At 41.5% G+C, this 27,807-nt stretch overlaps 1 protein-coding gene across 1 annotated transcript; it reads left to right on the top strand.

The window, feature by feature from the left end:
- Window positions 1–230: 230 nt before the first annotated feature.
- Window positions 231–27,344, top strand: LOC144530626 (uncharacterized). Its single transcript, XM_078270268.1, has 6 exons — window positions 231–312; window positions 1,026–1,061; window positions 8,673–8,969; window positions 12,376–12,699; window positions 22,959–23,093; window positions 23,181–27,344. Exons 1-6 carry the CDS (start codon window positions 270–272, stop codon window positions 24,020–24,022), a joined length of 1,677 nt encoding a protein of 558 aa, XP_078126394.1. The 5' UTR covers window positions 231–269; the 3' UTR covers window positions 24,023–27,344.
- Window positions 27,345–27,807: the final 463 nt, after the last annotated feature.

The following is a 27,807-nucleotide window of genomic DNA, read 5'->3' as shown; positions in this document are numbered from 1 at the left end:
TTGAACATTCCTTGATCAACAACAATTTTAAGAATTAGCCATTGATGAGTTGCTTTGGTGTTGCAGCTTTTGTACTTTACACTCCATGGTTCAGAACTACAGAGGTTCTGTAGTTTTGGCTGAAAAAGAAAATGCAAGAAAGAGGAAGTGTTCCAGGAAGGACTAGCAGTGTGAAGTCTTCTTTGCACCGCAGTGTTAAGTTCAGTTGTCTTCAGTTCAGTGTTAGTTTTGTCACTGATAAATGATACAGAGCATTCTTAGTGTCAGCCATGGGGAGCAAACAAAAGAGAAACATTTGCCATTTGGCCATGGGTAAGACCAATATTACAAATTGTATTTGGAAAGCAGCTTTTGTAAAGTCTAGCAGCTGTATTGTATAGTATAGACATGAAGTATCTTGAGACTAACTTACAACTTCAGTGTTTCAGTATAAAGGTCCCTCTCTTTACTTAAAGGTGCTGTAAATGACCTTCAGAACGTTAATATAGCAGTAAACGGCTATTTGCTATGTGAAGATATAAAGGCGTCCTGAGCAGAGAATGAATTCACATTCCTTCTGTGTCTGTTGTTATCAGAGCTTCTCTGCTCTTTGATAAATATATCCTTTCATATCATAATCATGATTTGATAGCTTATTAGTCTGTGCGTACTTGTTAGTGCATGTGAGTCCCTCCCTTTGAAACAGTTGAATGGGCAAAAATGCATGGTTGCTTTGATAAACTGAACCTCAGTAGCACAATTTCAAATTTAAGAAGAACAATAAACTTGAAGTTTAAGAATGTAATATTATGAAATTGAATTCAATAGAATTGAATAATAGAAAATGTTACTTTCTATACTTTCACATTCAGTTTACTGAGACACACATCCGGCACTTTCACACAACTTCGGTCCTTATATGTTTGGATACTTTGTTTATTGGATTAAATCCAAAATGGCAGAAACCCAACCTTCCGCAAACTTTATTTGTCTTAAAGCTTTATGAATTCATCAGCCTTACCATTTTTTTTTCTTTCTCTCTATAGTCTATTTTCTCTTGAGTTCAACTTCACCTGCTGCAGGTCAGTCAAGTCTATGGTGTAATGCATACAATCCTTTTAGTTTTAAATCTGTACTATTTCTTGGATGTTCCATCAGTCAGAGTTCCCATTATACCTACTCATTATATTGTTGTGTTATGTTTCAGCACTCAATTTTCTCATCTAACTTCTGCAAGAAACAAAAAAAAATATTATTTAAAGGGGTGATAGAATGATTATATAGGGTATTTCACACTGTTCCGAAGGTCTCCGACTAGGGTATCTAACATTGGTTGGGCTGAAAATGGCCCGGGTGCTGTTCTATGTGCCCTAATGCAACCCTGTGAAATAGCCCTAGAACGAAACAAGAGGTTTTCTCCCTTATATGGTATGCTCATGAATATTTAGATGATCTGCCCGCTGATTGGTTGTGTAAGGTTTAGAAGTGGAGTTAATTCATATTTGAAAGGTGTAAGGCTCAGAATTTAATATAATTTATATTTTAGTTAATTTACTAGAAATGTATTTACAATATTTAGTCAGTTAATCATTTACATACTTATGTTACACAATTATTAGTTACATATTTACATGTTTACATATTTAACACAGTCAGGATATTCTGTTGAATGTCCCTTTCTGATTCCCTCACATTTACCTCAGTCTAAGTTCTCCCTTCTGATTGGTTAGTTCAGTCACGTGGAAGGTCCGATCGAGGAAGTGTTGTTGTTGTGAGGGGTGTTCAGTAAAGTACCGCATGAGAAAGTCATCCGTCTCCATCCTACTGTTTATTCTCATAAAGAGTGATCCACCACCACATACCGAACCCTCACGTTACATTTGGTGGCAGCGTTATGTTATTTTGGTGGCGCATTTGGTGAGTTTTATTCCTACGAACTGTGGATGTAGTCACTTTTTGTGCCATCTGGATTTTACACTCTTTGAGAGCAGTGGATTGACTACAAACTAGTTTGGCGATATTAATGGACTTTTGCAGTATTTTTTATTTATTTTTTCTACCTGACGTGCTTTTTGTGATTTTTGGACTGGACATTTTGTCACCATGTCGGCTGATGAAAGTGAAGCTGTGGTGCAGTCTCCTCCCTCACAACGACGGCAAGGTGCTACAGGGACAGGTGCTGCTTCTCTAGCCACACATGCTGTCTCCAGTGCCCTGAAAATTGATCTTCCACCTGCTTTTAAAGGAGATGGGACTGAATCATTCACAAGTTGGTCTCGACGCTTTGAAGTGGCAGTGCAGGCTATGAATTCAACTGATACGGATCTGCCTGCAGTGATGGCCTCCGTCCTCCCTACTCGCCTAGCAGATGCTGCATTTCTGTATTGGGACAGCCTTCCTTCTTCGACCCAGAGGGACTATGATTCAGTAAAGGAGAGACTCAGGGACGTTTTTGGACCAATATACTCCCTGCCATTCTTCCAGACATGTGAATGCTCGACCTCGTAAACCAGGTGAAAGTTTGGATGTATACAGTGCTGACATCACTCGTCTTGTACTAGAAGCCTTTCCCACCTATGACCACAATGCACTAGAGGGTGAAAAATGTCGCCGCTTTGTTGCTGGCTTGGACCCAAATCTTCAGTCAAAAGTCCATGAGATGGGTGCTGAGGATCTTGAGGAAGCCCTGCGTATTGCCAGCCGCTGTGAGAGAGCACGTGCAGCGCTCCAACTGACGACTGCAGGGTCTCCACACACTCAGTCTTCAGAGCAGGTAGCTATGGTTCGTCCTAAACCTACTGATGACAAGCTTCTGCATGCAGTTAAGCTGCTGACTCTTACTGTCAACAGCTTACAAAGTCAAGTACACCTGTTACGAGAGAAACACAGTTACCTGGCTCAGCGTGTAGACTCCAAACCTGAAAGGTTTTCCTCCAACGATGCTCGATACAGTGCACGCAGTGTCTCTCCACAACCCTACCATAACAGACAACACAGCAGAGACAATTACTTACCTGACCAGCATCATGGTCGTGATTCAGGGTCCTGCTATGAACGTTGTCCTCCTTCCTCTGTTGTTCAGAGTGACCGCCAGTGGCATGACATTGACAGACGTGACTGGCATCGCTCTCCCTCACGCCAGTCCTATCAGCACTCCAGGTATGGTCGCCATGACAATGATGACAGATACAGACGCAGCCCTAGTCCTGCTCCACAGAGAAACAGAGATGCAAGTCCACACACTAGAGGCAGTGTTCGCTTCCAGTCTCCTGAAAGATATCCACACTCTGGCTTCAACCGTCAGGGAAACTTCCCCTTAGCTGCTGCTGAGGGGCAAACATCAGCTACTGTCTCACAGCCCCGGAATGATTCCCCCAAGTTAATGCCTGACAAGAATGACTCACAACCTGATGATTCTGTCTCTTCTACAATCCTGGCTATTGTTGAGGGCATTGAAGTGTGCACTTTAATTGACTCTGGTTCTACTGTCTCCATTGTGAGCGAAGATTTTCGTAACTCTCACCCAGCATTGAGAAAACACCCCATGACACCCTCCTCTCTGCCAGCTCGCTCAGTCAATGGACAGTGCCTGGACATTTTAGGCAAGTTAACGATTGGGATCAGACTTGGAAGTCAGGTATGGCAACAGGACTTTGAAATTCTCAGAGGTGCTTGCCAGCCAGTCATTCTTGGTTTCGATTTTCTGCGGAAACGCCATGCCCTCCTTGACCTCAAACACAAAATGCTGCAACTTTGGGACATGAAAATTCCTCTCCTACCCAAAGGACACGAAGTGGCCGCCTGCTGTAATGTGTCTGTGCTAGCGCCCACTAAGATTCCAGCTATGAGTGAGACCCTCATCACAGCCTGTGTGTCAGCAGCCACACCTGCTTCTCCCATGCCAACTGACTACTGTGGTGTTCTCATGACCCAACCCATCGTGTGACATCATTGTGGCACATTCTCTCAGTGAGGTTCGAAATGGCACAACTGTTGTTCGAATCTTAAATCCCTCCAGGGATGACATTGAGCTGCATTCAGGTCAACACCTGGGTGAGTTTCATTCGGCTTCATCTGTTGACATATCGGGTGAAGGGACATGTTGTGCAACCTCCCTTGTACATGATTTAGCTCCATCTGTCCAGATAAATGACAGCGATCTGTCACCTTCCCAAGTTCAGTCTCTGAAGTCATTGCTTCAGAAATACTCATGCAGTATTCAGTAAACACTTCGAGGACAGAGGTCACACGAGCATCATCAGGCATCAAATCCGCACCGGTGATACCACACCAATTAAGCAGAGAGCCTACAGAGTGACACCAGAACAGAGAGCTAAAATACAGACTCAAGTTGAAAACCTGTTAAAAGCAGATGTCATTGAGGAAAGCTACAGTCCCTGGGCTGCGCCAGTTGTTTTGGTGCGCAAGAAGAATGACACATGGCGTTTCTGCCTGGACTACAGAAAACTCAATGCAGTGACAATCAAGGATTCCCACCCTCTTCCAAGAGTCGACGACGCATTGGATGCTTTGTCGGGCTCTGCCTGGTTCTCCACAATGGACCTGCAACATGGCTATTGGCAAGTTGAGCTGGATGAGGAAGACCGCGAAAAGACAGCATTCACAACTGGTAGTGGCCTTTATCACTTTAAAGTTATGCCAATGGGTCTCACCAATGCTCCAGCGACATGCCAGCGCTTGATGGAAATGGTACTTCGAGGTCTCCCATGGAAAACCTGTCTAGTGTATTTGGATGATGTCCTCATCTACAGCCGCTCTTTTAGTGAACATCTCCAGCACCTGGAAGAAATTCTCTCCAGATTCTAGTCAAGTGGCCTGAAGCTGAATCCCTCAAAATGCTGTTTTGCCAGAGATCAGGTACAGTTTCTGGGCCATGTTGTATCCAAAGACGGCATTCAGCCAGACCTGCGCAATGTGAAAAGTGTTCAAGACTGGCCTATTCCACGGTCAGCTACAGAAGTAAGAGCATTTCTTGGACTTTGTTCATATTACCGCAAGTTTATCAGAAGCTTTGCACATCACAGTGTCCCCCTACACGCCCTCACAGAGAAGAATGCACCTTTTCAATGGACTTTTCAATGTCAGGATGCATTCACTTACCTGAAGCATGCACTTACAAACCCTCCAGTGGTTGCATTCCCTGACTTTACTGTGCCATTATCTCTCTACACAGATGCTTCAGGCTCTGCTATTGGTGCTGTGCTTGCTCAGAGACAAGGGAATCAAGAAAAAGTGATTGCTTATGCTAGTCATGTCCTCACAAAAGCAGAAAGAAAATGGTCAACATATGACAGAGAACTCTGGGCCATTGTCTGGGCCGTGCGACATTTCTGCCACTATCTTTACAAACAGCCCTTTGTTATTGTCACTGACCACAAACCTCTCCTGGGTCTCAGAAAGATACCCATTGACAATGACAGAATTGGTCGTCGTGCACGCTGAGCTCTTGAACTTGATCCTTTTGAATGGACTGTAATTCACAAGGATGGCCACAGTCACCTCAATGCAGATGCAATGTCACGTCGCCCTGCTGACATCAGACCAGCAGAGCAGAGCACCTTCTCCAGTGCTCCCGGTAATCCACGCTCTGACAAGAGACATTCTAGTCTAAGTCCTGTAAGTCTGTCTAGTCCTGTCAGTTCTGTACATCACAGTCTCTGCAGAACTGATACACAGCCGGTTTGCTGTAACCTGACTGGAACACAGCCTCCTCCAACCTCCTCACAGTGTGTTTCACAGTCTGTCTTCTCCACATTTGTGCTTCAGCTCCCTGAAGATGATTTTAAAAAAGAACAACAGCAAGACTCCATACTGTCAGAGGTAATTAGCTGGAAAGTTAAAGGACAAAAACCACCATACTGGCGTATGAAAAAACGCACACTTGCTGAGAAGGCACTTTGGCACGAGTTCCACAGACTTACCTTTCATAATGGTGTACTCTGCCGTAAAGTTTTCAACCCATCCACAAAATCAGTGCTCCATCAAATGATTGTCCCTCATGCTTTGAAAGACACTGTTCTGCAGATGCTGCATGGAAATCCGGTAACTGGTCATCTATCTGCTGATAAAGTCCTGAAACGTGCTCAGCAACGGTGCTATTGGCCCTTTATGTCACGTGACATCAAGATGTGGTGTAAGCAATGTACTCCATGTGATGCAAGACGGAGTCCCACACCTCATCAGAGAGCTCCAATGAGAACAATTGTTGCTACGGAGCCATTCCAGAAGGTCGCAGCGGACATACTTGAGCTCCCCATCACAAGTCGTGGAAACAGGTATGTGCTTGTTGTCCAAGATTATTTCTCCAAGTATGTCAACCTCTATACCATCCCAGACCAGCGCTCCATAACAGTTGCAAAATGTCTGTTTGAAAACTTCGTCTGTGAACATGGCATCCCGGGGATGCTTCATACTGATCAGGGACGTCAGTTTGAGTCTGACCTGGTGAAACATCTGTGTGAACTGCTGGGCGTGCAGAAAACACGAACCAGCCCATATCATCCTCAGTGTGACGGCATGATTGAAAGGTTCAACAGGACACTTATTGATCAGTTAGCCAAGACACTTCTTCAACAGCCTGGTGAATGGGATGACTGCCTTAACCAAGTTGCTTTGGCTTATAATACCAATCCTCACTCCACAACAGGTTTCACACCATTCTTCCTCACACATGGTCATGAAGCCAGGATGCCTGCCGACATGCTGTTATCTAACAACACACCATCTACGTCTACTACGGGTTCTCCTGCTGACTATGTTGCACAATTGACGCAGAAACTTCAGTCCGCTTTCAGTTCGGCTGCATGGAACAGAGATCGGACCCACAATCAGCAGTAAACGACAGTATGACAAGAGTGTTAAGCACACTCCCTATGTTCCCGGAGACCTTGTCTGGTTAAATGACCCCACTACAGCAAAACAAAAACTTGCTCCTCACTGGAAAGGCCCATTTGAAATATTGGAGTGCCTTGGATCTGATGTGGATTCTCCTGGAGTGACATATAGGATTCACTACCTCCTGGATCAGGCTGATAAGTCCCAGATTGTCCACTACAACTGTCTCAGACCCTACCATGCTCCTGTGCCAGATCGTGGGCATGAGACACCTACATGTGACTCTTTGCAGCCTCAACTCCCTCGTTTGACTGCGTTGTCAGGTGCTTTGCCCTTTAAGCCTTCAAAGTTGGCAGCCACAAAGAGCTACAACTTATCGGGCCACAGCAGTACTCCCTCATTGGCCCCTCCTACTGGCCATCCACAACCCCGACCACAGCCCCAATCCCGCTCTCCCCTGATTCAGTCTTGGTCTGCCCCTTTGACACTGTCCCCTCTTCCACTCCTCGAGGTGCTGGTTTTTCGCTACGCCCTGGGAAACGTCCAGTTAAGCCTCCCAGATTCCTTAAGGACTATGTTTTGAAGTGACACAGTTGCTTTGTTGTTTACAGTTGCTTGTTTGTTTACTTGATTGCTGTTGTATTTGATGTAAAACGGGGACGTTTCTTTTGTGGGAGGGGGAGGAAATGTAAGGTTTAGAAGTGGAGTTAATTCATATTTGAAAGGTGTAAGGCTCAGAATTTAATATAATTTATATTTTAGTTAATTTACTAGAAATGTATTTACAATGTTTAGTCAGTTAATCATTTACATAGTTATGTTACACAATTATTAGTTACATATTTACATGTTTACATATTTAACACAGTCAGGATATTCTGTTGAATGTCCCTTTCTGATTCCCTCACATTTACCTCAGTCTAAGTTCTCCCTTCTGATTGGTTAGTTCAGTCACGTGGAAGGTCCGATCGAGGAAGTGTTGTTGTTGTGAGGGGTGTTCAGTAAAGTACCGCATGAGAAAGTCATCCGTCTCCATCCTACTGTTTATTCTCATAAAGAGTGATCCACCACCACATACCGAACCCTCACGTTACAGTAGGTTTACAATGAGCGACGCTGCAGAGCACAGACACACAGGGTGGGGGGGTGAACAACACACAGCACAGCCAGTGTTGCTAACTTAGCGACTTTGTAGCTAGATTTAGCGACTTTTCAGACCCCCTTAGCAACTATTTTTCATAAAAGCAATCAACGACAAATCTGGCGACTTTAGAAAAGACAGCGACTTTCTGTAGAAAAGACGCCAGTATTGTCCAGCGAGCACGCAAGGTATTTCTCTCCGGTGGCCGCCACAACAGTCACCTCTCTCTTCTGTTCTGTGTGACTGAGGAGTAGAGGAGCGCGACCTACATTCAGAACACCAGCTGGTCTCAGACCAGTGGTCTGTATGTAAATTCCGGGTCGTGACAAAGGTACAGACCAGAGCCAATTAAGGTACAGCCACCGAGTTGACGTTCACTATTAGCTTCGTTGGGATTCGCCCATTTTCAGCGGCAGTTTCAAATTGTGAGATTTGCATAGGAAAGGGATGTCAATGGGACTTTGAGGTGATTGACTTAGATGCCCATTTAACCCACTGAACTGTCATTATTCAGCTATGACAAGGTAAACTCAGTTTTGCATTCTATCACCCCTTTAAGCAATTAAGCCAATTTATAAAACAACGAAATTTCCCCAGTGTGGGATTAATAAAGTCTATCTTATCTTATCTTAAAACTGAAAAATATATCTCAGCTCAAGGTAATAGATTTTTCACTCTAACATTTTATTTTTTTCAGTGAGCCTCCCGAAACCTAGCATATCCATGAATCCTGTTGGTGAGGTTACCTGGGGTCAAGACGTTGGCATCACTTGTTTGATCTCAACTCAGGTTTTAGGTGGGACATTCATCCTGCAGCACTCCTCAGGCTCATCCAGAAAGACAGAAACGCATACCAACTCTGCTACCTTCAACATTCACCAAGTGGACATTGACAACGAAGGATCTTACCAGTGTCAGTATCAGACAAGGAATTCAAGTCAAGACTTGATCTTCATCTCACCCCAAAGTGACTTTGTCAGACTCTCTGTTTCTGGTAAGATTAATGGATAAATAATCTAATAAGACAACACAATAAGTAACACAGAATAGCATTACCAAGAATAACTGAGCATAAAGAAACCGTACAGGAATATAGCAAGGAGTTTGTTAATGTACAGTGCCTTAGGAAAAGGCATGAGTAATTTCAGGCAGGATGGACAATGTATATTTGAGTCGCAACAACTTCTTGTTTCATATCAAAAACATGCAAAATGGTTGCCATGCCCAGAGATGGGGACTCGAGTCTGAGACTCGGACTCGAGTCACACTTAAGTCGCACAAATAGCTGACTTCAGACTTGACTCGGACTCGAGCTTCGAGACTCGTCAACAACCTGTTTTCATGCAATTATTGCTTTTTAAATCAAAATGTATTCATGTATTTCTATTTTCTTTTATTGCCGCATATACGGGGAAACGTATGACGAGCTGTATGTCTCCTGCCCTTTGCCATAATGTGCAACGTAACGCATGCACCTATGTGCGCGCACTCACATATCAAAAAATGCATTGACGATGGCGATACCAAATCCTCCTGGAGTTGTGCCTTTTCTCATTAGTTTTGCTTTCAATAACTTGGTAAACAGTGGCAGTAAGTTAACAGCTACATGCAAAGTGTGTGGCACCAAGATAAATGATGCCGGATCAACAATGTCGGCAATGTCATCAGGCATCTCAAAACGCACCTAAATAGGTCAGTCACTCACACGCTAATGTGAAAAGAGACGTTACATTTAGCATGTATCGTCACAGGTAACAAGCTAACCATCGCAAAGTGTTGTGCTAATGCTGGTAACAGGCAAATTGTATCTTTATAGTTAGTGGTTGCTGAGGCTAAGACATCCATGGGACACAGGAGGCGGGAACAAACGCTGTGTCGGGTGGGGCAAACTCATGTGATGCGTAATTGATCCCGTGGATGATTTGTAGGCTATTAAGTGAACAAGGTGTACCCGGTCCACCAAACACTGGGCCGTCTTGACTGTCTTAATTCTGCACATATTTCTGTTACTGTAGTCCTATTTACTATTTCATTATTTCATCCATGCGTGGCGCAGCGGATCCGTGCGCACTGTCACCTGCCGTGGAGACTCTGGCCTCACTAACCTCTCCTCCTCTGAGTCGGGTCTCCCTCGCGCTGGACTCAGTTTCACTGAGCATACTAACACTTAGAAAATAAATGGCATTACATCAGTGAGTTCATACTGCTTATTGTACGTAATTTGGACTGACACTGAGATGCATGTTGTTCTGTAACTTGATTTCCACTTCGACATTAGACATTTTTTTGAGTGAAAGAGACGTTACATTTAGCATATATCATCACATGTAACAAGCTAACCATCACAAAGTGTTGTGCTAATGCTGGGAACATGCAAATTATATCTTTATAGTTGTATCCATATGATGTGACAGACTTAGGTTAATATTTCACCAGGTCCGAGGTCTAGAGGGATGTGTTAAGTAGACCCCATAAAGTTATCCTACAACTGATGTTGATACTATACTGTCTGGATGGTAGGTACAGGACATGTTTTGAATTCATAAGATTTAACAATACAGTGTTAGGGACGGATCAGATGGCCAGAGACTTGAGACTTGACTTGGACTTGTGGCAAAAGACTTGAGACTTGACTTGAACTTGTCCCTCAAAGACTTGAGACTTGACTTGGACTCGAGCTCAAAGACTTGAGACTTGACTTGGACTCGAGCTCAAAGACTTGAGACTTGACTTGGACTTGCAAAAAAATGACTTGTGAACATCTCTGGCCATGCCACGTCACATTCAAGCTTTTAATAACTTTCTATCATTAAGGTCTATGGATTGTACAGAATTTTTTTTAAGTTTATCTAGTAGGAGGATTTCTTTAAAGCTATAGTGCATAGTTTCTGTCATCCCCATGAAGAATTCTAAGTAATGATAACAATACTGTCAACAATAGGTTAGGTAGCTGGTTACAGAGCTCCATGAGCTGTCGGTCGTATGTGTTGAACCCCAGGTAGAATAGTCTTCTCTACGATGATGACTAATGGTAATCCTTAATAAACGATAAACAACATTCACACGACTATTGGCTATGGAGCCAATTGGTCACGACTGAGCCCAAGCCAAATTTCAATATTTCAATAGTCTCCCAACACATTTTTATGAACAGGTTTGTATGATATTGTACGAAACTGTATCAATACCAATTCATATGATATCCTATGAAATTAGGCGACCGCTGGCCGTCGCTTGATGTGGCTACAGAGCTCTGTGAGCTGTCGCTCGTATCAGCGGCAGTTGGTAGTTAAGTTTATCCAACAACAGGTTACTGGTAGCCAGCTACAGAGCTCCGTGAGCTGTCGGTCTTATGAGCGGACATTACATTTAAGTTTAGCTAACCATAAGGGGGCACCATGCCGCAACAACATTTCAGTTCAAGCACTAAAACAAGTAGTTATGTTTATGAAAAAAAACATGGTTTTGGATCAAAACACTCTCGAAAAACAGACACACGTTTCCTGGGTGAAAGTGTTTTGTATTCCCCAGGATGCGAACTCCGCTCCCTGGCTTGAAATCGCTCTGTTTTATGACCCAACCATCCACCCCGACCTTCTCCATATGTGGCTCACAGCATTCTTATACAGCAACACGCAATGGTGCCCATGCAGCAAAAAATATGGAATACATAAGAATTACAGTGCTTAACTTTTCAAAGCTATATGTACGAATGATTCATGAGAACAGCCTCTACTGTGAGTCGGTTGTATCAGCGGCCATTGCTAGTTGAGTTTAGCCGACAAAAGGTGACTTTGAGCCAGGTACAGAGCACCGCCAGATGACAGTCCTTTCAGGGGCAGTAAAGTTTAGCCGACAAAAGGTAAGTGTCATGACTCGACGACAGTTAGGTTTAGGCACCAAATGAATAGTTAAGTTAAGAAAAAAAAGATTGTGGTTTGGATTAGAACACTCCCGAAGTACGAACACATTTCCTTGGTGTCTTTTGTTGCTGGTATTACGATGGGAAATGGGTCTTAGACTGAGAAATTATATCTCAGAACTACTTCTGTTTCTGCCGCAACTTCAATCTGCTGCCACTTAACTAAAAACATGCATCCGTCATGAGTGTTCTGATCAACAGTGAACAGCTCTAAGCACATGGTCACACCTACCAGTATAATGTTTCTATTTCTATGTTTCTTCTATATATATATATATATATTTACATGGGTATGTAACCCCAGCCAATAACAGCGTGCAAGGTGTGCAGTCCATTCTCATAAAAAAACATTTCCGTGTAATAAAGGGTCAACATGGCAAAACTTTTGCCCACCTTTGCTATCTTGATCTATGTTGATTCATTCATTTGATATTCTCGTAATACTCTTGTCCCTTTTGTACTTTTGCACTTACTTTAGTGCCGCTGCAGCAGCCCAACATCTCCCTAACATCTCCTAACAGAGGGCTGGTCTGGGGCCCTGAAGGTGCACAGATCACCAGGGGTTTCAGCTTTGTCTTCACCTGCTCCACTTCCTCCCATTATCCTGGAGGTGTTTTCCATCTTATCTTCTCTGGTTCAAACCTCACCAACACAGAGCCAGTGGTCAACCAGTCAGCCTCCTTTTCCTTCCCGGTGGCTGAGTATGAACACCGGGGCAACTACAGCTGTGTGTATGAAGTCACACTGTCCTCTAAAAGATTCACTTCTACGCAGACAGCACCGATTAGTGTCGTCATTAAAAGTAAGTAGAATGAACAAAAAATAATTGAACTAAATTTTGCAATGTTTTATCAACAATATTTGAATGATACATAGACTACTTCCTGTACATGGCTGATTTCCAGTAAAGCCAGAGCGGATAGAGAAATAATGAGCTGCATGATTGTACAAGCCATGTTACTGTTATAGTAGTCTGGATCAATGAAAGTACATTTCCGGGATAACTGCCTGACATTGCGCCAGATATCCCTTGCTTTCCACTCTTTGTGTGTTGCCATTCTCAAACTCCCTTCGCTCCGGGAAACAACAAATCTCGAGTTAGCAAACTACATGCTGAAAAAATTTCTTCTATACTAGAATGTATGTTTGGTGTAGCCAGACTTTACTCCACAGCGCTGTGGAGATAGGCCTGGCAATGTGAGACTAGGCCAATGCATTAAGATGCATTCATGGACATAACCAGACCCCATGTCCTTCAAACAGGGGTCACAAATTGCAAGACTAAAACTAGATTAGTTTTGAAAAATTTAACCACGCTAGCTAGCTACTGCTAGCGTTAGTTGTTGACTTTAGGGAAAGTTTGCAGATTTACGGTTCTGCCGTACATGCAGGTGAATGGTATGTGAATGGTATCTGGAGGTCCGCGTTTATCCGCCGTTAAAACTCCCGTTGGCTGACTCGCTTCAGAAAGGTTGAAAATCGGCAACTTTCCCTCTTTAGTGTTTAGCTTAGAGCCATAGCAACCATAAACAACACTGGCTCTAGCTGTTTCCTGTTTGGTGCTGGAGGGAGCGCACAGTGCGCACCCATTGGTTGTTGACTATGTTCATGTAATTTAACTTCACTACATTGTAAAAACGAGAACTTGAAATTGCTCATCTTACTTTGATTTTCAATTAAACTGAACCAAAAATATGTAATGGCATTGTAAACTTCGTTAAAGTAGTTACTTCAACTCACTGTATTAAGTATCTTGTGATAAACTGGTCTCAATGCAAAATGTATGGTGGCGCAACTTTGAAATTGTAGTTGGACTCAAGTGGAGGCCAGATCAAGTACTCTACGCATGCTCCACGCTAAAACAGGGTTTCCTGGGCAGTTCTGCAAGGATTTTCTGCCACATTTCGGACATGTTGGATTTCATCGAGATGAGAACCTCGACCATTCATGGATGTATTAAGAGAACTATTAGCTAAGTCATAAAGGTGAGTAATGTTATTTCATTGAATATAGTACTGCAAAATTGGCTTTGCATTAATCACAGGTTCCATTTTTTATTTAAACGTGCATCTTGCCTGCTAACTAGCTAGCATTAAGTAACGTTAATGTTAGTGAGCTAACGTTAATGTTAACATGGTAATGTTAAACATAAACTTAGCTAACGTTAGTGGGTTTGATAAATTCCGCGTCTATATTGAACATGCTGGTTATATCCGCTGGTTACCCGGTAAGCTGTCATGTTCAGGTCATTACCATTACAGACAAGGCTGTTGCTAACGTTACATGGCACATGGGGGTGGGGGAGGGGAGACACCGCTCGTTCCCAGGGTCTGGAGTGGACTAACAGTATCGCTGTTTCCTAACGTTCCGAAAATATTAGCTAGATAATGTTATATGCATGCTTGGAAGATTATTTCTTGAGCTTTATTAATGCTCTTGGATAATTCCTGGGCCCTGGCGACCAGTCACGCCGTAAATTTATTAAAATTCAATTACAAAGTATAAACGTTACATTTCGTTTTCAAAGGTCTTACATTTTTTCTTGTCTTTTTTTGTATGAACAAATAAATGCCGTAACGTCGTAAATAAATATTTTGTGTGTGTGACTTAACAATTTACTTCGGTGTGACCTACCTGGATGTTAACGTTATATGACAGTGCAGGTAACATTATCGACTGTTTACATCAGTGTTTTGCTTTACGCTCTTGACCGTGGAGTGCGCGCGGTTCACAAGCTCTGTCATCCAAGCTCTGGCGCAAATCAGTCAGTTGTTAGAAATCGAAACGTCTCACACCGTGCTAGCAACAGCTTACGTTAGCTCGTCGGCTTAGAAAGTGTCTGAAGGTCTGGCTAGAGATGCGGACGAGGCTGCGGGCAATTGGTCGGAGGTAACGTTAAGTGAGGTAGCTAACGTTAACAGTTAGCACAACAAGCGGATCCGTGTGCAAGTCAGTCACACTGGCGAGCGCTATTGAAACAGCGGAGCTGTAAGACCCGCCTACAGGCTCCTGGTCAGTTAACGTTAAAACAGCAACGGAGAGAGAGAGTTGTGTATGAGACTAGGACGGTGTCGCTGTTGCTTCACTGTTGTAGGGTATGTGAATGGAAACATCCAACATGCTAAAGCACATTCAACTACTTTAACATTACCCAGATGTGCTGATCACCGGGCTCCATATCCCCACTGCTTTCTCAAGCAAAAAGCAGAACGGGATGAATAATCACTAAAGCAATTGCTTAAGCATATGTGTAGTAAGTGTGCCCCATCCACCGTGTCATTTTGTCAAGACATTTGCTGGTTATGTTACAATCACTTTAGAATTTAGGCGTTTTAGGTACACATAAACAAAACGAATGCAACATAATACAATGGCTCTGTATTAAAACCTTCCCTTGATAGGTATGGTGGTCAGTTTATTTAATCTGTTTTTTATTTTATTGGTGTATTTGAAGGCTGTTTGTGGTGCTAGTTAACTGTACTGGGCCTGGCTTATACTTAATTTTTTGTTAACCATATATTTATATATGTCTATAGGATAAACTAAATATTTGCAACCCTTCTTAGTGTATAGTAAATAAGTACATAACAGACATTCAGTTAAAAAACTCATAAGCCTCATGAAGGATGGATTTATTTCAGAGCTATTCTGACACTGAATTAGTTTAATCTTGGTGTACCTAATAATAAACTGACATTTGAGTCTACTGTATACCTGCACATGTCCCCACACAGTGTTACAGTCATACATTTGTGCATTTTTACATCTACAACGTTGACCCTGCATATTCCTCACAAAATGTAAACAACTAATTTGTTTGCTCTGTCGTCAGTTCCACCGGGAAAGGTTTACTAAGGTAGGTATGTTCACATGCAGTTGTGCATTTACATCTATAATATATTAATTTGCCAGTTTATAAGGTACACCCAGATATAACTAATACCTTCATGCTGATTATGATCAGTTTTTGTTGAATATGATTTAGAGAGGTGTTCATTTATTGTAATGGTCATTTTGGACTCTATAATATGTGATGGGTTATACAGAGGCATATCAAATATTTTAACCCCAATACAAATAATTTAATAGACTGTAACTGAAGTGTTTGTCGGAGTTGTACAAGCAGCCCAAAATGAAATTATATTAGGAACACCTTTCAGTATATCCCAAAATAGTTCTCAGCACCACTAATTACAGCCTCCAAAATGACCATAAAAAAATGCTCTTTCAACTAGATAAACTAAAATCAAGCATTACAACCTTTATTAAAGGCCGGGTAAGCGATATTGGGGAAAAAAACTGCAGTACAAACGCATTAAGCATTGTACATTTTTACTGCAATAATTTAATAAACCAACAATATAATCGTGCTATTTATATGACTTTGTTGTTCTGGATTACTTGTTTTACAGATGCATTAAAAGTAAATAAACTAATTTGCCTTTTAATTCTCATTGCAGTTATCCCTATGAAGTGTGGGTTCTGCGGTTTTCTCAGCTCAGGTCAAGAAGATCTATTGAGGCAGAATAGACTATGATCTATGAAAATCCCACCTTACCAGATCACATTGCAGGACTGTGAGAAGGCAGGTGACATCAGCTTTTTTTTTTTTAAAGAAACTTGTACTGAGCGCACTTTATTCAGTCATCTGGGACATCATTTAAAAAAATCAACATTGTGCATTGCCCCTTCCTGTGGTGTGATCTTCATTTGACTTTTACAGATTTGTGAGGAGTTCTACTGTGTCACCACTACCTGTTGGGGACCTTTAGAGCAGCCTTAGATGAGTACTGTCCTAGACTGCTTAAGCTGTACCGTGCCTGGAGGGAGCCTTTTGTTCAAGACATGGAAAATCTCTTGGATAGGCTTGATGAACAGGTAGACTTATCTATTTAATCTCAGAAGAAATATCTGCAAGGCCCAGGGTATTTATTTTGTGTCTGCTGGAAGTTAAACATTAAAGGGGGGACATTTTTACATTTTTATTTTAACGTCAGTGGTGTCTGTTGGCAAGAGCAGTAATTCAGCTGATTATTAGTTACTAGGAACGTGTACTGGATAATCACACTGTTGATCTACATGGTGTGTTTCCTTCAAATCTGCAATGTGTATTATCTGTTTGACTATCTGCTAGGGCTGAACGATTTTTCGTTTCATCGGCGACATCGCAATTTGCGCATGTGCAATAGTCACATCGCAGGACGTGTGATATTAACTACAAACTACAACTTTTATTGCTGCTTGATGGAAAAAGAAAACTTGCACGGTTCTCATTTTACATGATTGTTACTAGCCGATCCTTCCCCTTTAAGGCAGGTGGCCATGTGGACAACGTGTGTATGTGACGTAACGTTAGTTCGACGGGGTTTGTTACAGGAAGTGAGGCTCTCCCGTGTGTGTCTGTAGAAAATACGAAATAAAGCACCTAAGCAACGTTATCACGACGTCTCCTGGCCATTTTTCAGTTGCCAGAAATCTGCTACCAGTGCGCAGTGGATATGACACAAGCCTTTTGGAGACCTGCGTTCGATTCCCACTGCAATAAATCAACCAATGTGTCCCTGAGCAAGACACTTAACCCCTAGTTGCTCCAGAGGTGTGCAACCTCTGACATATATAGCAATTGTAAGTCGCTTTGGATAAAAGCGTCAGCTAAATGACATGTAATGTAATAGCTAATATAGTTAGCCTTAAGAAACAAGGGGTTTGTCCCAACTAACGTTACGGTTCGGAGACGCAAAGATGGAAACGTAATACTAATTTACAAGTGAAGTCTGTCTGAAATAATGTAATTTACATTGATTTAAATGTTCTTCTATACACAGAGTTTGTTACTAGTGCGTGACATGCAGACTCTGCATGCAGAGCGAACCTCCAATCAATGTTGATCAATTAATCAAACTTGGAACAGGATGGGAGCAACATCAGGGAGCACCCTTATTTTAGGAAAAGCAACATGCATGCCATCGTTGAGTTTAGCTGGTTACATGTGAGTGTGTATTTAACTACCTCATTTCCCTCTCCAAAATCACTACAGAAGAGAAGGCACAGATGCACTCCCCTACAAAGTTATAATTCAAGAATATTTGAGCTATTTATGTCATCTCGTAAAAATTACAGTATTTTTTCATATTGCAAGATATATCGCAGGGGGAAAAATATTGCAATGTCAGTTTTTTCCAATATCGTGCAGCCCTACTATCTGTTACACATTGTCTAGGTTTCTTAAGTTGTAACATTACCTAAAGTTCTTGTATTTGTCAACATACAAGATACCATGGTGAAGTCACAGCTGCAGTCTAACTCTGTAAATAGGCCCTATATTCAGTAACTTTTAATCTTGTATTTGTATATTATTATATTTTAGCCTGTTTTATTTTCATGACCGTTTTTAATTGGTCTTTAATGTTTCATGTAAAGCACTTTGAATTGCCTTGTTGCTGAAAGGTGCTATAGAAATAAAGTTGCCTTGTCTTACAACCCCCGCCTGTCAGTCAGTCACCAGGGCAGAGAAACTACTGTTGTGCCCTGCTTGTCTCAGAGGAAGTGTAACGTCAACAGCACCGCGACCGCTTTCGCCTCGCGGTTAATATATCACAGCAAACGCTGTCTGCGTGAAGTTCTGAAAAACTGTAACCAAACTTGAAACCACTTTATCTGCATTTATGTGACTCACTGTGACTTCAACACAACTGTAGAGCCGACGTAGTTTGCAGAGAGGACAGATAAGCTTGCGCTTATGCACTCTCAGGTACCAAAATTTGGTACCGTTAGATTTAAAGTGAATCGGTCCTCAGATAGTACCGAAGTAATTCGGTCAGTACCCAAAAAAGTACAGAGTTCAGTACCCAACCCTAAGAAAGGGTCATTAAAATGTGACTGGATAATTCAGTTTAACAACTTCTGTTATACAACCACAACACTGAAGATTACTCTTCTTGCTCGACACCGGTTATCAAGACATCCTGGACTGAGGTGGTTTGCAGTCAAAAGAGAGCCACGAGTAGGGCTCCATCACCTCCTGCCCTCACCCTCTCCAACCGTTTCAATGCCTTGCCGGAGTCGGAACCGGTAGCGGCCGTTGCGGTTCTCCGGGCTCACCCCCCTTCAACGCCTGACTAGCCGTCGTCACAGAAGAGAATTGCTACCGCGTGGTGAAATCTTCTGAGGGATGCAGTAGTCAGACGGTCCGGTGGCCTACGCTGCCTGGATCGGCCAAACGACGACGTTCCTCAAAAACAATCTCCCCAACCGAACACTTATAGTTAGGGAGTGAGGAGTTGCAGCGTATGTCTAGACCAGCGGGGCAGGGTGTATAGCTACAGACACAGCACCCCAGCTTCCCTCTGCTTCTCCTCATAGTCATCAGATCTACCTATCATATAATCAATAATATAGTGAGAGTAGAGGGAGACAGGAAGTACAGCACAGGTCGGGTTGTGCCGGGTCGGGCTTGAACAGTACAGTTCAAGCCCGACCCGGCACCTCTCTTTAGCTTGCTTCTCTTAGTTATGCTATTATAATTCTAGACTACACAATGAGCTGCTCTTTCATCTCTCTTTTCATTTGTTCCTTTTATGTGCATCCTTCTCCCAGAAATGCTTGTTACTAACCTAGCTCTGGGGAGTTTACTCCCCGGAGTCCTTATGTTTCTTCTTCACCCAGAATATCGCCTTGGATTAGGGTGGCACCAAGACCTGGGTCTTGGGTGCAGCTGTCGCTAGGGACCTGCTACACCCTGCTACGCTCTGTGATTCCCTGCAGTGTCCGGCTGCATCCTGCTGCGTCCTACCGCGTCCACCCATGCTGTGCTGTGCCACGCTACACCCCATAACACCCTGCTGTGCCCTACTATGACATGAACTACTACGACTACCATTGTGGTCACTGTTCCACTATCTTTATTGTGACTATTACTACCACTGTTCATCACACCCCCAACCAGCACCGTCAGACACCGCCTACCAAGAGTAGGCTTGTTCGAGGTGTCTTTCTGAAAGGGAGTTTTTCCTGGCCACTGTCGCAATAGCTACCGCTAATGCTTGCTCTTAAAGGAATTATTGTAATTGTTGGGGCTTTGTAAATTATAGTGTGGTCTAGTCCTACTCTACTCTAAGTGTCTCGAGATAACTCTTGTTATGATTTGATACTATAAATAAAATTGAATTGAATTGAATTGGAAATATAAAACTATTGATAGGTGACCAAATGGACTGTTGCAAAATTATGGATTTGTTTGGGTTAGGTGAACATATTGAACCGTCATTTGTCATTACCACAGGTATGGCAAATGAAAACGTAGCATACATCTGCAACCTGTGCCGACACCTTCATGGCCCTGAATCCAATTTGTATTGCATTAGTAATAAGCAAGATGACAACATCATTTTTTTGATTGTGTCTTCTTTTATCAGGACACAGATGCAGAAGATAGGCAGAGCAGATGTGTCAAGATGGGTATCCTGACTGTTTTCGTAGATGATGCACCAACCTTGCAGCCCACAGTCAACAGTATTGACATTGTGTTGGAGGAGGCCATTGTCCTCACAGATCTTCCAGACCTCTCCACTGCATTTGCCTACCTTTTTGGCCTGCTCTGCCTTGAAGATGGAGTTTCCAAAAGAACTCAAGTACACTTTTGAAACTATTCAGCACATCTTCATGGAACTTTCTGCCAGTTGCTCACAGCGTGTCAGGAGCTTAAAAACAAAGCACTTACTTTAAGTTGTTAGCTGGTGTTTTTGATTTAACATTATGGCTGGCCTAATCAGCCTTAGTGACATTACAAAAACTTGGTTTTAGTATTGCCCACATAATGTTTGCACTGTTTTTGTCAGCGTTTTTTTGAGATGTAGGCCTGTTTTGTGATCACTCAAAGAGAAGTACAGTTGTGAAATAGAGTAACATGTTGTTGAGGCAGAGTAAGTAAGCAATTTTAAATTGCCCCAATTACATTTGCACCGTGATTGTCGGCAATTGTGATCCCTCAGAGAAGTTGTGTTGGAAGAGACTGTTGTTGGAAGAGACTGTTTTATTGCCAAAGTTTCTTGTGAATATATAACTTGTTTTAAAAGTGGAGTAACATGTTGCTGTTGAGGCAGAGTAAGTAAGCCTATCTTAAATTGCCCACATTACATTTGCACCGTGATTGTCTGCAGTTTTTAAGATATGGGCCTGTTTGTGATCACTCAGAGAAGTACAGTTTTGTTGGAAGAGACTATTGTCTTGCCAATGTTTCTTGTGAATATTTAACTTCTTTTAAAGTGGAGTAACATGTTGCTGTTGAGGCAGAGTAAGTAAGCTTAAAGAAGCACTTGAGATGAAGCTGAAGCTCTTAAATTCAGGTTGAGAATCATACAAGTCTTAGTTTTAATAACTGTTTAAAATAAAGTGATGAATGTTGAAATTGGGGATCACATGTATATATGTACACTATTTTGAATGCCTGTTTAAAAAGTTTACACTGGACTTGCATGATTCCAACTTGAATGATAAGTCAAGTTTTAAATGTGCTTAAAGCGCCCATATTATGCTCATTTTCAGGTTCGTAATTGTATTTTAAGGTTGTACCAGAATAGGTTTACATGGTTTAATTTTCAAAAAACACCATATTTTTGTTGTACTGCACAGCTCTCTCTCACTGCTGCAGATCCTCTTTTCACCTGGTCTCTGTTTTAGCTACAGAGTGAGACCTCTTTTCTTCTTCTTCTTCTGTACTATCTTTGATTGCACTCGCACATGCAGTAGCTCAGATGTAGATCATGTCAGCTAGCTAGCTCCATAGACAGTAAAAGAAAGGCTGTTTCTCCAACTTCGGTCAGTTACAAGGCAGGATTAGCTGGGAGGCTTCTAAATGAGGGCGCACATGGAAGTAGTTCTTTTGGAGATTATGGTGAACTTGTGTGTGTTGTAGCAGTGCTTTGCTATTGAGAATGAGGTAGCATGCTAGCATTAGCGTTAGCATGCTAACGCTACGAGCTAACGGTGGCGGTTAGCCAGCACATTTCGGCTTGTGACGTCACAAGCCGTGCCGATTTTGAACAGCTCACCCAGAGACTGAAGGCAGGACACATTCAGAAACCGTATCTCACTCAAAACAGCATGGATGGATTTTTTTCAAAGTTGGTATGCGTGTGGAAGCACCAGAGACACAAAAGAACACCCCAAATCCCAGAAAATGTGTTTTTTTCATAATATGGGCACTTTAATGTTTGTTTGAAATAAATATGTTAATTGAAGTGGCTTCGTTATCTTTACAAGACAATTAGTTGGCACACATTTCTTTTTTGGAATTCTTAGTGTATAGAGCTCAACATTTTAAGATAAAATATATGAAAGATAAATTATCTCAAGAAAACAATTAGTTGGCATGACTTTTTTAGAACTCAAAACTTTAAGTTTTTATACATATGAAAGTGAATTATCTGAACAAAAGATAATTAGTTGGCATGACATTTGTATTATTCAGTATGTAAAACTTGGATTATTTAGTACGTAAAATTTAAGATTTTACGTTTTTATATGTATGGAACATAAATTATTTGAATAAAACATAATTAGTTGGCACAACATATGAAAGTTAATAATCTAAACAAAAGATAATTAGTTGGCACAACTATTTTCAAAACGTAGGAGTTTGAGTTGGCCTCAAAACTCAAAAATCAAAGTGCAGTAAGCTGCCTTGAAATTTTGAGTTTTCACAGCCTTTTCGTTTTTACAGTGTACCAAGACTTAAAACTTACATTGATTTTGTCAGAACATCAAGACTGGAAAAATAGTGACTCAGACTGAGTTTTTTGACCACCTTACACCAAACGATTGAGACGACGGGAGCGCCCCAACCCTAGCAAGACTCTCAGGATATTGGAAATTAGTTCCAACGGTGGAAACACTTGAAAAGTCGTTTGGTGTAGGGTCTGCATAACACACACAGAAAGAAAAAAGGGTCTTCCTTGACAAGCTAGCAGTTAGTGTGTAGATATATCAGATTGTTAATCCCAATGTAAAAAAAAAAAAATTGACAAAATTTAGGATTAACTGTTGAATGTTTGTCTCTCCTAGTGCATTTGTTGCTGCTGGTCTCTTCAGTAGCTGCTGGGGGTCTGCTGCTGCTCCTGCTAGTCTTGGTGGTGGTCTGTCTGGTCTGCAAGAGAAGACGACGAGCCAAGCACCCTGGAGCCCTCATCCAAACTGAATGTCTGTGCTCACAAAATACACATTCATCCACTGAGTTCAAATGCTTGTTAAGAATTTCTTCTGATGTTCATGATGCTTGTGTTTCAGTGGCTGTCGGAGTCAGGAATGATTCGGAAGATGAGTCTGAGGACGACGAGGCGGACTATATCAATGTTGATCCAATGGACACCACGAAGAAACTCAAAGAGGAAGCAGGGAAAGGGGAGGAAGAGGAGACCAATGATCATGTGAAGCCAGAGAGCGACGAAGATCATGATTATGAGGAAGCAGGCCCAAGTGCAAGTATTCCTAAGACCAACGAGGTCTATTTCAGCGTAGAGGAAGAAGAAGAAGAAGATAATGAAGATGACTATGTAAATGTTGATCCAATGGACACCACGAAGAAACTCAAAGAGGAAGCAGGGAAAGGGGAGGAAGAGGAGACCAATGATCATGTGGAGCCAGAGAGCGACGAAGATCATGATTATGAGGAAGCAGGCCCAAGTGCAAGTATTCCTAAGACCAACGAGGTCCATTTCAGCGTAGAGGAAGAAGAAGAAGAAGATAATGAAGATGACTATGTAAATGTTGATCCAATGGACACCACGAAGAAACTCAAAGAGGAAGCAGGGAAAGGGGAGGAAAAGGAGACCAATGATCATGTGAAGCCAGAGAGCGACGAAGATCATGATTATGAGGAAGCAGGCCCAAGTGCAAGTATTCCTAAGACCAACGAGGTCTATTTCAGCGTAGAGGAAGAAGAAGAAGAAGATAATGAAGATGACTATGTAAATGTTGATCCAATGGAGACCACGAAGAAACTCAAAGAGGAAGCAGGGAAAGGGGAGGAAGAGGAGACCAATGATCATGTGGAGCCAGAGAGCGACGAAGATCATGATTATGAGGAAGCAGGCCCAAGTGCAAGTATTCTAAAGACCAACAAGGTCTAGTTCAGCGTAGAGGAAGAAGACGAAGAAGAAGAAGAAGAAGATGATGAAGATGACTATGACAATGTTACCAAGCCATTTGGTGAAGAAACTTTGGACATTTATAGAGAACAGGATATTTATCAAAACTAGAGCTGTCAATCGATTACAAAATGTAATCTAATTAATTACATACTCTGTGATTAATTAACCTAAATTAATCGCATACATAATTTTTGCCCGGTGCCTGAACCTATAGTTTTTAAGAAAGTAAAAAAAAAAAAAAAAAAAAAAAAAGAAAGGTACTAAACAACAGTCAGCGATATTAAAGAACGGCTTGTTTATTGCTAGGCCATATGGTCAAAATTAAATGATTTAATAATAATGTAATAACTATAACAATAACTTATTTCACTAGTAAATTGCTCTTGAACGACAAAAACAACCACCAGATGGGCAACGGGCATTTAACAATAACTTTGAATGCACCACGAGGCTGTAGGTTACCAGTTTCATTGAACGCACCGTCTGTGTTTTTCCGACAACAGCAGCTGCAGATTGTTACATCCCAGTGTTGGAATCCTCTACAGTGAAATACAGTCAAACTTTACACCGTTTAGCGTTAGCTGTCAGCATTTTAACCGTGTTTAATCCAGCTACTAGCTAGCGGTAGGCTAACGTTAGCTGCTGTCGAGTATAGTGTTAACTAGCGTCACGTGCAGCGATGTTTCTGTTGCCTGTAACGTCTGTTTTCAGAGCATCCGAGAGAAGAGCAGACATATCAGTGCTATCATCATCACCAGTCGTTAAGGCACGGGTGCTGTATTAGCACCGGATTTCGGTACCCAACCCTATTCAGGAAGAAGATTTTTATAGGTAAATGTTCCAATCAATGATCCAGGCAGCACATTCTCATCTCCCTCCTTCATTTTACAGTCGAAAGGTGGCTAGAACGGCTCCCGGTCAAAGTTCAATATGGAATGGATTAATCTGCGTTATTTTTTTTAACGCGTTATTTTTTCTCAGATTAATTAAGTTAAGTCATGTTGACAGCCCTAATCTAAACTTGTAAGGTGTCCAATGGTCAACAGTGTCACAGTGGTTAACGTGGATGAAGCACTGTTTTTTTGACCCACTGCAAAGAATTTAAATTTTAGGGTGCTTTCGCTTCTGTAGTTCGGCTAATTTGGTCCAGACCAAGGGCAAAAAATTATACATTGTAGCATTTTTCAGCTGTTTGAGTTCCTTTTCACACCACACAGTTTGCTCTGGTCCGAATCAGCTGATGAGTTGGTGAAATGAAGCAAAATGCAGCAACACAAGTCACAGCCATTTTGGGCCGCAACAACAAAAAAAAAGGAATCCTGGAGGGACTGACATTACCTAATAAACTGCTCTCTGATTGGTCAGAATTAACGAACTCCCGGTCGTAAACAAAGAGAGGAGGAAAAGAAAGCCAACAAACAACGTGTTTTTGCCTACTAAGTTTTACTATGGAGAGACAACTGCAAGGGTTGATTGTAGCCCTGGTCATCATAGCACAGCACAGCTGACTACGGCAGATGGTTTGGTCCAAACATGCATAGTTCTTCCAATAGTTGGGTCTGTTCCAGGTCGGATCACGTTCTCACCACAAACATATTCATAGATTCAACCGAACTAAATTAGGCAGGTGTGAAAGTCCCCTTAAAGTGACTATTCAAATAGATGGAGTAGATCAATGTTAACATGATGCTGAAGAAACTGCAGCATGGTGTCATTCAATTATTTATTATTTTGAATTGCATATATCTAGATAAATTACCAAAACTCTTGAATGCATTGTTGTAGATCTAGGTTGTAATATTTTAAAAACCAGCAAAGCCAGAAAAAAAACTATTTGGTTTTTGATATGTCCAACTGTATTCCTATAGTTCCAAATTCTTGTAGGCTCGCCTATTTACATATTTGAATATTGTATTTTATACCGATGAAACAAAAATATTATTATCATATTATTATAATTAATATATTAATTTAGTTAGTTTTAGCTAGTTTTGTGGCTCTGTATCATAATTTATATTTTTCAGGGGACTTGAAGCCAGTTAGTATAACCTCCTTCTTTCACCTCCGCAACATCGCCAAAATCAGACCCTCTCTCACACCCCCCGCTGCTGAAAGACTCATTCACGCCTTCATCTCCTCCCGACTGGACTACTGCAACTCACTTCTACTCGGCATCAGCTCTACTAACATCAACCGACTCCAACTGGTCCAGAACTCAGGTGCCCGACTCATCACCTGCTCCAAATCCTGGAACCACATCACTCCAGTCCTAAAACAACTCCACTGGCTTCCTATCTCCCACCGGATCACCTACAAAATCCTGGTCCTCACCTACAAAGCCCTCCACCATCTGACCCCCCTTCGACCATTCTACATTCCACGCAAATTTATGGCTGTGTTTATACTCGGTCTTTACAGCCCAGCAAGCGCTAATGCTAGTATGCATTAGCTGAACTTTACGGAGCCTATAATGTGTGTGCACTAAATGTAGCCTGTTTCGTATGTCGTTTTTATATAGTGTCGTTTCAAAGTTTCAAGGGTTGTTTCAAATGAGAGAGAGCAAACATCACTTAAGAGGAAATTTTGTATTTCAAAAGAAACTTATGAGAACAAATGCTAAATATCACTGCATCACAACCAAAGGAGTTAATTTATGGAACAGCTGCAGTGAAGAGATGAAATCATGTACAACAATGAGCAATTTTAATAGACTATTTAAAATGAATATATTGAATGGATACGAAAAGGACTCGAGGTGATAGTATTGCATACTGACTGTATGGTTCCTGGGCTCGTATACTAAGTCTAGTTTGGATGGGTTATTATTCGGTTTGATGTAGATTGAAGGAAACAAAGTAGATAGATGGAAAAGAAAAAAATGTGTAATCAATTAACAATGGCCGCAGGGACTCTCAGGAGGCCTACAAGTATTTCCTGGAAGAGAGACGCTCAAAACGGGAAGCAGTTCGTCGCCGGCGACATGAACGGCCATAATGATGAATGAAATGAATGATGCATGTATGCAGGTGCGTGTAGGTAGGTAGATATATGGTACGTGTATGTGTATGTAAACATGTATAAATAAGTGAATAATAAAATAAAATTGTTTTGTATTTAACTAAAGTATAAAAATAGAAAAAGGGGGTAGGACCAGAAAAGTTATTTTTTTAACTTCTTCCTACTCCTTTTTGAACGTGAGAATTTCTTATTTGAATCACTTATAATCATTTTGAAAGATTGTGCTGAGATGTACAAGTTCTTATTTATCTGTTTTATATATTTATTTTAATTAACATGTTCAAAATAAACAATGAAAAAAATTCTGTATGCTAAACGGGGAAACAGCTGGCCTAACGAGATTGTTATTTAGTGCGTTTTGAAGGTGTTGATTGGTCAATTTTGTTCCCTTTGGCCAGAGCTATGCTAAGCTAACATGCTGCTGGCAGTTACATACTAACCGTGCAGACATGGTATAGTGGTATCATTCACTTCGCTGCTGGGTTGGATGAGCAGATGACATGTTTTTCCTGAAATGTTTTACTATTTCTTTCACATTTCTAGAAATACATTGTTCATGAATGTTTTAATGTTGTTTTAAAAGGGTGAAATGTTAAATTGAATTGTTTTATGTTAAATATATATTACCGTTATGTAATATTATTATATAAGTACTTAAAGATTTGATATTTTCTTCAAATAAATGTCTTACTAAATGTATTTTGAAGTATTCTTTCCTTATCTTTTTGCACATGCACACATAACCC

The sequence above is a fragment of the Sander vitreus genome, chromosome 15 (assembly GCF_031162955.1).
Source record: "Sander vitreus isolate 19-12246 chromosome 15, sanVit1, whole genome shotgun sequence".
NCBI lineage: Eukaryota > Metazoa > Chordata > Actinopteri > Perciformes > Percidae > Sander > Sander vitreus.
Note: the sequence above shows the minus strand (reverse complement) of the source record. Positions and strands in the feature narration are given on the sequence as shown.